General features: G+C 38.6%; 1 protein-coding gene across 1 annotated transcript in view; it reads right to left on the bottom strand.

The window, feature by feature from the left end:
* The window catches only part of grb2b (growth factor receptor-bound protein 2b), a 26,060-nt gene extending 13,729 nt beyond the window's left edge, over positions 1-12,331 (bottom strand). The window contains exons 1-2 of the mRNA XM_063471341.1: positions 12,169-12,331; positions 10,516-10,775 (exon numbers count right to left, since the gene is read on the bottom strand). Coding sequence (XP_063327411.1) covers positions 10,516-10,593 — 78 coding nt within the window. The 5' untranslated portion in view covers positions 10,594-10,775; positions 12,169-12,331. The remainder of the gene's footprint in view (positions 1-10,515; positions 10,776-12,168) is intronic.
* Between the last annotated feature and the right edge of the window lie 2,420 nt (positions 12,332-14,751).

Genomic DNA, 14,751 nt, shown 5'->3' with positions numbered 1-14,751 from the left:
TGCTTTCAAACACTCTCATTACACATCTAACCAGAAATAAACTGAATCCTGATCTGTTCTCAAAGTGCTTTTACTGGCACATGGGGAATAACTAGTTTACATGGACTGAAAATCAGCAAATGAAAACAACATTGTTTTCATTGTACCAATCTAGTATTCCTTGGGAAAGAAACAGAAACAAAGTTAAAGTTGGACGCATTGTGTAAAAGGTAATGAAGAAAAAGAAAAATCTTTATCATTTCTGGAGTAATGCATCTAGGATATAACTGTCAATAATGGAGAAAAAAATACAGAACAGTCAATCTTTTTAAAATCATTAGATAGAAAGGACCCTGTCATGATTAAACTGATTTTATTATACATACATATATAAAAGTAGAGAAGGAAAGCTCTTTCACATCAAGATGCTATTTATACCAGGTTTAATTCTCAGTGCACTCTTCCTTCTAAAGAATGGAGCGTAAAAACCACAGCTCTGTTGTGCAGTAAACAGACGTGACAGTTTAGACAATTGTATCTATTACTAACAACTGTTGCACTTGAAGCAACAAGATTAGGCTAGTTGCAGTCCAAGTCCAAGGTGACTTTTTTGTTGTGCCAGTGAATACAGGTCACCATGGTCATATCAATTTTTGTGGGCTATCTCCTATGCTATGCACAGTGGGAACAAAAGTTGAGGACACCCAAAAAGAGAATAAATTATAACTTTTGGTTTAAATACAGCTGTCAGTGTCTTTATGGTGCATCATCAGGGAATGATGTGGAGATGAGAAATAGAGAGACCTAATTACAGCTCTCTAACTTAACACTCAGAGGGGATGACTAGTGAGAAAAAAAAAGGAAAGGCGCAGGATCAGGAGGAGAGAGGAAAAACAAGAGAAAAAAAAAGTGTGACAAGAGAGACCAAGAGAGCAAAATAACTAGCTAGCAAGAAAGAGACGGAGAGGGAGAGAGAGCACTTTGAAGATTCACACTCCTTGTGATCAGCTTAGGAAAAGTCCTCAAGGGCAAATCACATAAAATGAGGCCATTTCTTTTTCAGAGCAGAGAGGCTATGTTTTCTTCTGCAAAGTGCACACGTTCTTTTTTATGTGGTACCCTGTGAATTCACTGAAGGCTGCATCCAAGGGTTTTTCAGAAATATCTGCGACAACATCTAACCTGCACCTGCTGTGCCACTGAAATGGTTGAGGGCATACAGAGAGAAAAAAAAAAAGATCAATTATATTATGTATTGTTAGGATAGAGTGATAAGGGTATTGATGAAGGCTTTTCCGTTTGTGGAGAAGGTGACATCAGTAATCAGTCAAGAGATTTGAGCTGGCTTCATTACTACTTTGGAAGACTGATTTAATGAGCCACACAGATTGCCTTTGCTGATTACTGAATGACTGAGCTAATGTGAGTCTATGATGGCCACATCTTTAGGGTATACGCACATTTCTTTTAGCAAATACAGACGTGTAAGGAGGAAGTACCTATATAAAGTAAGCATGGTCAACACTACTATGTCTTTATAAAGGGGACTTTTAGTTCACGGCTACAAACCGGAATGAGTGTCCATCCCCTGCACTATCAACCATTTTAATTTCAGTGCAGTTTACTTTAAAGGTCTGCCCTTTAATAGTTTTATAACAACTTACTTTAATTAGCCACTTTTGACAGCTTCAGATAAACCGTGTACTACTGTGCAATTTATTACATTTAATGATATAGTATTACATTTATGATTCCCTCCCCCCCCCAAAAAAGTTGCACTAACCTACTTTCTGCTTTCAATCACACAAAGCAAATGCCACGTGTCGCCACATTACGTGTTGTCTACTCAGTCCCAAATACTTTGTCAAGTAGCTGAACATCAGTTGTGAAAGTGTGACTGCTGCGTATGGTCTACAGATGGCTCTTAGCACAGACAATTTATTGCACTAACAAGTTACTATCAAGCAAGGCCACAGAGAAGAGGGAAGGAGAGTGCCAATACAAGAGAGCAGATTTCAACTCAAGTGTTAGCTGGAGGCATAAGAGACTAAGTACACCATGGTCATTTGGGCAGCCATCAGCTCAAAGTGTGTACTCGCTGGGTCAACTGTATGTGAACTGTTCAGACCTGCTGTTGTGTATTGACTCTGAACAATGACAAAGGAACAAGACAGGAAAAAGGCTAGTTCAAACACACTTTCCTCCATTACTAAGTTTAGGCAATATTTGCTCATATAGACCCCCCCCCCCCCCAGCCTTATCTCTATCCATTGGCACCAAACAAATGTGTGCTGTCACAAGAGGAAAGTGGTAACTAATGTTGACTCCCTCAAGCTGACCGCTGACCCTTTTTGACTGTTACATTATGTCATTCATGAATGCAGTAATGCGCCTCGCTCTTCCAATGACTTGAAGAATTTAATATTGGTTGAGCCTTAGCCTCTAGAATGCTTTGAATAAAATAACTTTACATTGCATAGATTATATTTTAATGTCACTAATGGGATTTTTGCTTTGCAGACACCAGTTACAAATTGTACTTTAAAGAAACAATGATAAATTGACTTAATCGACATAACATTATTGAGAACCATTTGAAATTGAACAAAGAACAGAAAGGCAGAGAACCAAATAAACATATTTATCCAATCATTCTCTACAGAAATTCAACACTTAATCAGAAAATAGCCTGCTCCTGCACAAATCTGATCTCAATACATGCAGTCTCTGAGACGACACAGAGATCCTACAAGTCTCTGGCAGTGTAAAAGTCGGATTTCTATTAAAACAGCATGAATTTATTGACCCTTAAGCTAGTCATTGTAAACCAGTGCTGAATTTGACTAAGATGGCCAAGAAATACACAGTAAAGCGCGGCCAAGCTAAACCTAATGATGGAAAATAAAATAAAAATAGTATTTGGATTCTGAGAAATCTTACAACAGCTCATCAGTTTTTAAGTTAGACTTATCATTTCAAAATATTCAAGCATTAAAAGATAGCACTGATATATTTTGTTCTCCATTTAGTGGTCAAGAGGACAAAAGGAAATCAATTCCCTAATTTGCGACGAGGGTGTCATTAAGCAGCAGAGACTGTAAGAAAGCAGTCAAGTAACTGGCTAAAAGCTCCATCTTCCTTAATTATGTAACTCCTAAAAGAAGAACAGGTTGTTACAGAGGGGTATTAATAGAGCAGTTTTTGAGAAAAAAAAAAAAAGAGCACAGGCAAATAATTTGACAACAATTCTACAGCGAGTATGGTGAGCACCTAGGTTTATCTATGTCAGAAAGGGCAACGCCTGTACTTTTCTTTGTAAACTCAGTGTTACAGTGTAATACATGCACACTGTGCTGCTGGAGTTTGCTGTGGAAACACAGGAAGTTGCTGGGGGTTGGAAGACACATCAAACAGGATGTGAAAACAGCTAAGCTTTAGTATTAACAAATCATATAGATGCATGGACATGCTAATAGGCCAGACTAGACAACTTTACCACAGACTAAGCCAAGTATGATTTAAAATAGGTTTGGGGCACTAGGACAAAGTGGGTGGGTGGTGACAATCCAGTTCTTTGAATAGAAAACCACCTTAATATTCAGATGACATCAAAACCAAATGTTGTGATCTAAATACACCCAAAATTTAGAACTTATGAGTAAACAATAGCTTAAAAATATTTAGAGAAGACCTTCATGTAGCTAGCGGAAACTGACCTGATAAGGGAAATATATGAAAATGTGGTGTGGAGTGTTCACTGACAAATGCCAAAACTAACTCATTCTATTCACAAAGTTTCTTTCTTTCAAAAGAAAGTTCAAACTGCAGCATATATCATCAACCCTACGTGTCAAAAAGTCTTTGAATGCACACTCTGTATTTGATTTCTCAGCATAATAAAATATTAGTCCTCTCTTTTGTTGGCAGATACAAGACATACAATTTAATTAATGCCTGAAATGTGATACTGACAGAGTAGCATAACTTGAACTCAGCTGCCTACAGATTTAAAACTTATTTAGTTATTTAAAGTGTTGTCAGAGCATATTTTGCAGTTGCAGTTCAAGGATATTTTAATGGGAGACAATTCTGCAAACTAGGAGGACGGGCAAGCTTTATTTATTTATTTACAGAAGAAATGAGAACAAGTGCGCAGTGCTCAGGGCAATGACCAGATCTGACTGTAGCCTCCTCATGCATGCTGCTTTGCCTCTAGATGTAATTTCTGACACAGAAAACTGACTAAAAGAATCCTGTGTGTGTGTGTGTTGAAAAAGTAAAGAACACCAACATCTGTAACTGAGACAAGAACCACAGTTAAAAATGACACAAAAATGCTGGAAATACAGTAAGCTGTCAGATATGGTATCTTCCCCTTTTTTGTCTATGCATGATGGGAAAATCACACTGTGAGACCAAGCTAGTCTGCACTATGCAAATTTGTCATGGGCCCACACACAGCACACTTGTACTGTGAGCCATTTTACAAATAAAATCATGCCAGAGAATTATGAATATCTGAAAACACCTAAGCATGGGTTTAAGTCTAAACGACTAACCTGTCTGTACGGTCAGATAAAGAAAAGTTGTAACGATGAATTGCAAGGCTAAAACAGGAAGGTTGTTGCCACAGCTTCGTCTGCCATTTGTTGATAAGGAGCAAATAATAATAAGAATAAAGAGTCACAGCCTTCACTTTAACAGACAGTAGTTTATAAAATGCATTTAATTTTAGGTTGCTTCTTTAAAAGAAAACTCTGTTTATTACAAATAAAACAAAAAAACCCCCTGCAAAACAAATGTTCTGTGAAGAAACACTGGAAGGGTAGACCATGTCTTATGTCACTCTATTTCCCAACTTACTTACCTAGAAAAATGAGACAACTCAATGTTGGTGTATGACTCCATGCTGCAAATTACTCAGAAGCCTAATAGGGAACCAGATGGGCTAAACACAGTGATCGCTAGTTGGCTGACAGTAATAGAATCTGACTCCTAAATATCTTTGTGACAGTGGACAAGATAAGACTCCTTTTAATGCGATTAATATTCTTAAATGGGTTGCTGTAACAGTATCAAGAATGCAAACAGAAATAGCCTAACAAGGGGCCAGCCAGTTTGTGCATTTAAAAAAAAAAAAAGTAGTATGACTGACCATAGTAAACCACACTAGCGAAAAATAATCATTCCTAATAAATTTGCATCAACACACAAAACTGAATAAGCTTTTTTTTTTTTTTGCTGTAGTATGGCATCATTCATCACAACTTTCATCTAGTTAGAAAACTTTAATTTGACAGACTGATTTGAAAATTAGCCATTGTGCCAATTGAGTTAAAAAGTCAGCACATGTGGTGGGTGTTCAGGCCAAAGCACCAAAGGTGCATTTAAAACCAGTGGAACAATTCCCAACACTGGGCTAAATGCTGCCTGGACAAAAGCTGGGAAATATTTTGAAGCTGATTTGATAAAGATAAAAGTCGTTTTATTCAAAAACTGATTTTGAGATTCTTTTTCCAAAGGCCACAATGTAAAAATACAGGCAAACCATCTCTGCAACACCATCATATTAGATGTGTATTAATGTTATAGCAGCTAGTACTAGAATTTACCAGTAACATTAAGTCAAACAGGCAATTCAGTAAAAGACTACAAATTTTTATTCCAAGTATATCTGGAAGTACTGCACCCAGAGCTCATACACCACTAGATGATTATTTTGACATTTGTGGTTAAGAATATTTCCTTAGATGAGACGCTGTTTAAAAACGCCAACGTGAGGCCACCATCTCCGAGTGATACTGAAAATGGTGTAAAGTTAAGGATGCTACATACAAGCAAAGCCTTAACACAGGGCTGCTCTCTCATGAGTGGGACCCTTTGTCCTTAGAGCAAAGCTGTTTAGTATTAGTATCAGCAGCCAGATAGCACTGGTGATGGAAGCAATGGAGCCCCAACTAATATAGTCCACCTCAGAAAGGCTCTCTTTATATGTATGAAGTATGCTGTGTTGCATCAGGCAAATCAATGTGTTTAACAGTTTAGACCCGCTTCTCTCTCTTTTTTTTTACAGTAATGTTACCAATTATGACGGGAATTTGGTATTAATGTTTAAATAACTGTTATGTAATCAAACTGTTTGACTCAAGGCTGAGAGTAAAGATCAGAGTGAGGTAGTCAGAAAGAGACAGACCAACTTGCGCATCTTCATTTCACTAAAATGACTGTAGCTAATGCAAAACAGTAGATAGTTTACAGACTGACATAAGGCTGGTTGGTCAGTTATGACTGCAAAGGCTGATCTTCAAGGACTTGGGACTATCCTACCTACACTTAAAAGACAATGACAATATGCACAACATCCTGCTCTTACAGGTTTAACATTGTGCCACTTGCATAAAACAAAAACAGAAAAAAATTTAGGACTGATTACTAGCTCAATTAGGGCTGTTTGATATAACGATATATATCGGATGACGATATAAAAACGTCAATCGTTTCATTTTACGCTATGGTTTGTTTCGTGGTGTCGCAAAATAAACTGTTTACGGCAATATTTTTTCATTATTTTGATGGTCACTGTAGTGGCTATATTAATTTCTTAAAGTTCTCTCTTTCTCTTATATTTAATATAACCACACTACAGACAGACAAGCGCTTATTTTTATGCGTTGTCGTTAGCAACAACGACGGTAAAACCACCGCGTGTCCGCTTGTTCCACATAAACCTTTCACAATAAAGCTCAAGATCCTGTTGAGACTTTTCAAAATAAACTGAATCACGTGAAAGATGCAGAGTGGTTACGGATGAGAAGCAAAAAAGAGCCGCCAGGTGCTAAAAAATAAACCTTAGACTCAAACGTTAGAACAGGCTTTTCCCCGCAGCACGCTGTGTAATAAATACTCACCAAGAAAACGCGGCCGTTACAACCTATGTCTAAAAATGTATAGTTTCATGCATCAGTTAAAACACTGAACCTCCAGGTACGCGACGCCCAGCTGGAAACACTTCACGCAAGTCGAGCTGCCCGAGATTCACAGAATTTACAGAAAATGTTACATTTTTGTGATTTATATCGTTATCGGACGATAGATGTCTTAACATCGGGATATGAGATTTTGGTCATATCGCACAGCCCTAAGCTCAATCACGAGTACAGGCTTAACTGACGGTTATCAACGGCAGCCACATAGTTACATCGTTAATATCCAGCAGGCTCTGGAGTGGAAAAATTAAATCTAATACTGGATTCTTGGACTAAAAGAGATTGTAGACAACTTAAAAGAAAAAAAAGATTTGAGGACACAAGCTGAGACCACTACCATTAGACTTCTGTTAGACTGACCCGGAGCAAGGCTTTAAGGCTGGAGCTGATGAACCGGATTTGCACAAACCAGTGACAGCTGCTCCACATCGAGACTGTGAAAGCACAAAAATGTGTCCAGTGTGACCCTGCTGAGTGCTACACAAATATCCTGAATTGACACTCGGCCAAACATGGACTGGGGTGTGGCCTCCACACCTAGAAGCCAAAGATGACGGCCTCTACAATTCAGTGGCAGGACAGGGCCTTTCCTTATCAGGAGAGGCCTGGAAAAACGTTCAGCTGACTATTGGAATTCTGTTGCCTAAAAACACCCACAGGGTCCACACAGAAGAGGATGGACAGGGGTGAAAAGCCAAAAGTATTACAGCTAGAGACCAGTATGACGACCTAATCATCTTTTTGTGACAAAGGCTAGTTCAGGCTGCAGACACTCTTTAAATCCAAGGGAACAGCATAAAGATGGATGAGTAGACAAAGCCTTTAAAAATGCTCAGTTGGTAACATCCTGCCACTGGATAACATCCAGGACTGCGGCATTCAAATTCCAACTTTCAAGGGCCAGGCCAAGGCAGCAACATGGACTGCGTGAAGGTGGTAAATCTCTCATCAAGTCCTGGACAGTTGAGAGGCTCATCCATCACTCTGAAAAATCCCAGTAAGCGGTACAGTGCACGATGAAGTTATTTTCACACTACAGCAGAGATGGTGAGGACAAAAGCGATGAGACAACCCAACCCTGAAAAATCCCCCCCATCATAAGAAGCCAGAACCCTGCTACAGAGATGACTGTGGTGAGGTCAAGTAAACAAGAAGGCAGTTCTCAGTTGAGAAAAAAAAAAAGAAGAAAAAAAAAGCAAAGAAGTTCAAACACTACGTGAAGCACCGGATCACCCACCTCTCACACTGTGACACAGTAAGAGAGGGAGGTCTAGTTGAGCTCCAGCAGTGCAATCAGTGCAGATTCTCTGAGGCTCTTTTCTCAGTTCTGTTGTGGCTCTCTGTCAAATTTCTGTAGTAAGTATGTCAGCTCACCATGACACTTAAGCTAAATTCTGCTAGTATATTTGGCTAAATTTGTTTGACAAAAGGGCTTGCAGCAACTGCAGCCCAAGTTACACAAGCATCAGATATTTTCCAAATGAAAACTAGGCAAATTAATGGGAACGATCTTGATGAGGACAGCATTCCAAAACAACCATGTAACATTTAAAAAGCGCTTTCAAAAGAGTTTACTCAGCACAGTCCACACTGAAATAAAGAAATGTGCTCAGTGACATGCTCCTCCACAGGTCACATAACTTAAGATTATATACAATCATTACTTAAATTCCCAGAGGTAATACCAATTAATCTCATTTCAGTAGTCATATATGCATTTTGAGATTCTGGGCTCACTAAAGCTTAACAAAGCAAGTAAGACATCAAATAAAGTGGAACATGCCTCCGCGTGTGCGAGGGTAATTCAGTGAATGACAGGAGTATGTTCCAACCCCTTTATCGCAAGTTTCCTGATGGGGAAACATTTAAAGCTGAGACTAATGTACAACTACTGAGGTGAGTCACAAAAGAGGAAAAAAAAAAAAACTGGATAAAAGAGGATGAAAGAAACTGTGTGTGGGGGGGTATCTACCAAAAATCATGCCAATTCATTCATTCAATTCCACAAAAATTAATAATTGGTCCTATGGGCAAAGCAGCCAACAAATGATTCAGATGAAATATGGACACTGCTAGGGGCAACATTCATCCTGACTTTCTGTCCGCATTTTACAGTCCTTTTCTGTTGAGACAAACTGTATTACGTTTATTTCTGTAGCCTTTATAGCTGTGCACTTACAGTATAGTACCCCATGGTCATCAACTAGTGTGGAACAATGAATGAGAACATGAATAGTTTTCTTTAAATTTCGAACCTGCATACCCCGTGGGCACAAACGTCAGACATTTTATATTCTTCAAAGATATAAATAACATATTTTATGCATTATGAGGAATGGAAAAGTAAAATCTAAGGTTTGAAAATTACAACAGAAAAAGGAAGAAGAGAAAACAAAAACCCCAAAATAAAATGTTGCCATATGTGTTTGATTTTTCTAAGTGTCTTTTACAGAAGTACGTGACTTTCCCAGTCACTAATGCATGTATTTAATGTTTAATTATGTAAACTGAAAGAAAAAAAAAAAAACATTTCCTATTAATTTCTTGGATGGAACTCATCCATCTGGTGAAAAGCTTGAGATTTCTTGACAAGACAGCTGGCAGTAGAAATTAGTGAAAAAGTTCAATAATTCCTCGTCTCATATGCAAATTTAATAGAACTTATATTTAGCTCAGTGTTTCCTAATCCGACTTTCTCTCTCCCTCTAGGCCTCTCCCCTCCTGCTGTGATAAGAAGTCTTTTCAAGACTCTCTGCTCAAATCTCTTTTTCAGGGAAAAACGGCACCCATTCCCCTGACAGAACCGTCAACTTGTCTGCCAAAGCTGACTGCAAAGTAAATCTAAATAATAAAACAACAAAATAAAAAAAAACTCAAACAAAACAACCCCCTACCCCCAATAATAAACTACAAAATTTGGCATGTTGCATGATATTGCCCCTAATTTCATTCCACCTATATCACAAAGCAAAGCAGACCTTGCCCACAAAAGCAATTTACTGTGATGAGGAAGACTTGACCACAGGTTTATATTACTAGTCCATAAAAGAAACCTTTACAGCTTTTATCTCTTATTGTGACTTCTCAAAAGTCACATTGATGATGTCCATTTACAATAATTGTCTCTTTGTTGGCGTTTTCTCTACCATTAGAGGGCTCTAACCTTACAATATAAAGTGCCTTAAAGCAACTGTTGCTGTGATTGGGTGCTATAGAAACACATTTAATTGAATAATTCATGATTTTAAAAATAGCAGAAACATTTAAGCATAAAGGTTATGCCATCAAATGTAATTACCAAGCATATAATCACATGATAGTGGTGAACTTTGGATATTGGGCTACATCCCAAACTACCTGATGTGTTAGATTTTGTTTCCTTCTATAATAGCCCACTACTGCCAAGATTTCGCTTTATCGGCACTTTTACTCAACAGTGCCAGTAATGGATAAAAACAAAACCTTAGGGCAAGAATACACCTTAGAGTTTCATAATTATGAGCAAAACAGACAAATCTTAACATTTAATGCTCAAATACTTGTCACTGACCTTGAGGACATCTCCACGCTTGAAACTAAGCTCATCATCAGCAGTAGCTTTGAAATCGTATTTGGCAATGGCCTCCATGGTCCTTATAGCGTGCTGTAAAACTGCTTATCTGCAGCCGTTTCAGTGACTGAAGAGAAAAAAAAAAACCTAAAAACACGTATCCAGGCTTCTGTGATCAAATGCTTTCTCTGCGTCTCTCCTCCTGTCAATGACCCGTTCCCTTAGGTTTGAGACCTCACATAAAGGTGGCAGAAAGGTACCTGCAAAAAAACACAAACCAAAAAAACCTAATGTGAAAAAATAAAACTAAACAGGCAAATGTTAACCCACGAAGCAAAATTAAAATGGTCTATATCGCATTTTTAGTCTTTAAATTTTCACTAAAAATGCATACTGGACATAAGATTCAACTTTATCCCCATTTGACTTCTGAACAGTCTCCAAAACACAGCACAATTTCATGACCAGTGGCAAAGCTCTAACCAGAAATTATCAGAGGATAAGGGAACAAAGTTCACTCTATCGAGTGTCAATTTCAACAGACCTTCCAGACAGCCAACCACCTGGCCGGATCAAAGATAAGACGGTGGTTACTTAAGCAGAGATGACAGTGATACGCTGGCTAAACCTACGGCTATTTAGTTAAACAGATAAAGTTAAGCTATCCAATTAAGTTGCTGCTAATATGCTACCATACAGCCCTGATGGGCTTTCGCTAATACAACCGTGTGTCTAATAAGGCCTTTAAACCTGACAGTCCACCAGATGACCACAGAGGAACACCAAACGGATGAAAAATCATTTTTTCCTCTTTTGAAAATCTGCATTCCCTTTTTACTTTAGAGAACCTAACTGTTAGGCAATAACAAACGACACATGACATATTTTTCTAGAGAAAACGAATTGCCGTCACGGGCTCATTAAGTCCAAAACGTTACTACATTCGCTTTCGTTTGTGTCTTTTTACAATAACAAAACGTCAAACAACTCATTGCCAGTCAGCGTTACCGAAAACAAAAGAACAAAAGGCATCGTCGCTGTCAGAGGTGGCATTAGGCTTAGTATTAAAAAGGGAAGCTTGAAGTCCAAAGGCAGATATAAACTGTAGCTAACCTTAAACATGACAACCTTCTCACACGCCCATATTATTGTGAAAATTATGTGGAATTTTTCCATTTCAAAAAGGGCATGAAGAGCAACAGAGTATGGTTTTATACAGCTTTTTTCGTTTTTTTAGTCGCGCTCGAGTGAATCGATTCCGTTCCAACCAACAGACTGCGCCCACTGTTCTAGAACGCTACAGCTAGCATGCCGGCTAACGGTCGGACAACAATAACTGCGATGCAGTATGGTTATCAAACCCGAACCTCAATTCTTCCGCACCGGACCATCTGACATCGACATCAATTAAAGCTCGTGGCTGGTCTGAAATAAGTGTGGGGTGTTTCTTAGCACCCGAGGCCTAGTTGCTAGTTTCACGCTAGCAAATGTGGAAAGGAAGAAAACATCTTTTTTTTTTTTTTTTTTAAACATAGCGCAAGCTGTTATTGCTACTGCTAGCCCAGCTAACGTTACTGAACTTCACTAAAACAGCGTCATGAAATAAAACAGTACACAACTTTTGTGTCGACAAAACGCGTACTGAAAACTCACCACTTTAGATATTCCGTTTCGATAGTGCCACTGTATAAAAAACCAGCAAAACTCTGTCGTGTAATTATCCACTCCCTGCTTCCTCTAGAGGCAACCAGCAAGGTACGTGTGGTGTCGCTTACACCCGTCCTAGAAGCCTAAAAAACTAGCCACTAGCATAAGGTTTATGACGCTCATTTCCGCTTCCTTCCAAAGAACTGGGAGGATCTGCCTCCGTGTACGTAAGCTCCTCCCTGCTAGTCTTTTTCAGTGTTAAGGAAAATTACTTTTCGCAGAGACATACTAATTGTTAAGATTCACTCACTCTAAATCGCTCAATTTCTTTTTTTTTTTTATCAACAGCTAAATATCACCTATTTGTACCACGTGACTAAGGCACTGAGATCAGTTTAGCCAAGATAACTTTTAAATAATCTGGCTTAACTAAACCTAACGTCAGCAATTACACCAGCTAATCACGTGAAAATGGCACTCTGAAAGGTTATCCAAGAGGCAGTGACACCACAGCATGGGCAGAACCAAACTGTTTTCATAATCCTCAAAAGAAGAACAAACTATAACACGGAGAGAAAAAGAGGAAATAAAATATGTAATCCGAGCTGAAAGAAACTCAGCTGCAACCAAAGAAAGGAAAGCTGGCAAAAGATGACAACTGTGCAAGCCAGTATTATCACTAACATCACTACCTGTGAACAGATCGGACTTAATGGATTCAGCCGCTTCTACTGAAAGAAAAGCTATAGGAAATGTCAGTAAACTTGTCCACAAGGAATCCATGTGACTACCTGATAGCCAGGCTGCAGTTTGTGAGATTAGGCAGAGCTTTGTCTGATTTGGTGACGGTATAGTAGCTCTACAGGAGACTCTGCTGTCTCCATTTCTGTGTAGTTTGTACACAGACGTTCAGTACAATTGCAGGTCATGGCATTTATAGAAATAATCTGATGACAATAATCTGATTCTGGTTGGGTGTATTAGTGATGAGCAGGAGAAAGAGGAGTATAGAGTACTATAGGATGATGTGGAGTGGTAGTAAGTGGTAATAAGACCAGACAGGTGATCGACTTCAGAAAGAAGAGGATGGCTACATGAATGTTGATGTGGTGGAGGTCTAAAAGTACCTGGGCATCCACACTGACAACAGGCTAAACAAAGAAGCTGTATAAAAGAAGAGGATGAGATGGCTCTTTCCTGTTGAAGCTGAGATCATTCAATGTATGCAGCAAAAATGATGACCACCTTCTCTAACACTGATTCAGCTCCACTGCCACATGCTATCACAATATATCTGACAGAGAGGCACCTACCAGATAATATTATCATCATCATTAATATATTATTATTCATCATCTCAGTTGTGTAACAAACGAATACTCCCAAAATGGGATAAAGATTTATCATCATCATCATGTCTTGTGGACTATATGTTTATCCTTATTCTTTGAGCTAAAATCTTGTGGTGTCTAATGATCGTGAGATGCCAAAAAATCATAATTGTGGTGAATAGAAGGCATTTAAGGTCAACAAGCCTGCAATACTTTAGGACTCTCATGTAGAATTGAAATGGTTATAAAAAGCTTACAGGCAGCAAAAAAATAAAACAAGCGATAAAGTCCCTTATTATTGATCCTAATGGAAAGCTAGAAATTTGAGACCATCTCACTGACAACTCATTGATCTGTGGGCTCTTCTGGGAATAACTACAGTGTTTTCAGAGAGACCTGATTGGTCAGTAGGCATTGGATTTGTAAGTGTTGATCTGTTATCTTGAACATAACCTGCTCCAATGAGTGAATTACCTTTATGGCCCTGAAAACTTGTGATGTTGTCTCATGTTGTCTTGAGTCTCTCTTTCAGTCACAGGCAAGCTGCAGGATGGCTATGCATTAATTCATTCACAGACTTTCATTGAGTTTTTCAGCTGTGTGTCCTGGCTTAACTTTATAGCTTGGTCATCTTCTAGTTTACTTTAAACTGCCTACCCGATTGTCAACACCATATCTGACAAGACAAAAGGACTGCCAAATATGTAAAGGCAGAGAAGTGAACATGTTCATTGTAAACTAAACATTTACCAACGCCACACCCTAGTTCGTTCCCCCTTGCCACAAAACTGTCACCCATATCTATCATTATCCTACAAACTACAATTAACTACTATCACTGTTAACTATAGTCACATACATAACACATTTCTCACTTAGATGCATTTATGTCCATCTGATTCAGTCTGAAATGGGAAATTAAGAACACAGATTCATCCATTTTAGCTGCAGTGTAATAAATTAGACTACTAGGTTAAAGTAGGACACATTAGAGAACGCAGGAATGCAAAGTTCTCAATATTATGTTCAAGGATCCATATGGCTTCTGGCATAAAATACGATATGTCTAAACGCCATCTCATAAAGCTTTACTTGGCTAATTGCTGGAATATTTGGTCTTCTGTTTTCCTGTTTTCATTTCTTGCACATCTGCTTTTAATCCTGGCCATTGACAGCAGAGGTATTAGAACCTTGACAATGCTGCCACCTAGTGGGAATAAACAAAAATGGGTTCTTTCTGTCTTTAACCACGCAAGGG

The sequence above is a fragment of the Pelmatolapia mariae genome, linkage group LG4 (genome assembly GCF_036321145.2).
Source record: "Pelmatolapia mariae isolate MD_Pm_ZW linkage group LG4, Pm_UMD_F_2, whole genome shotgun sequence".
In the NCBI taxonomy this organism is placed as follows: Eukaryota; Metazoa; Chordata; class Actinopteri; order Cichliformes; family Cichlidae; genus Pelmatolapia; species Pelmatolapia mariae.
The sequence above is the reverse complement of the archived record's forward strand: the minus strand, read 5'-3'. Positions and strand labels throughout refer to the sequence as shown.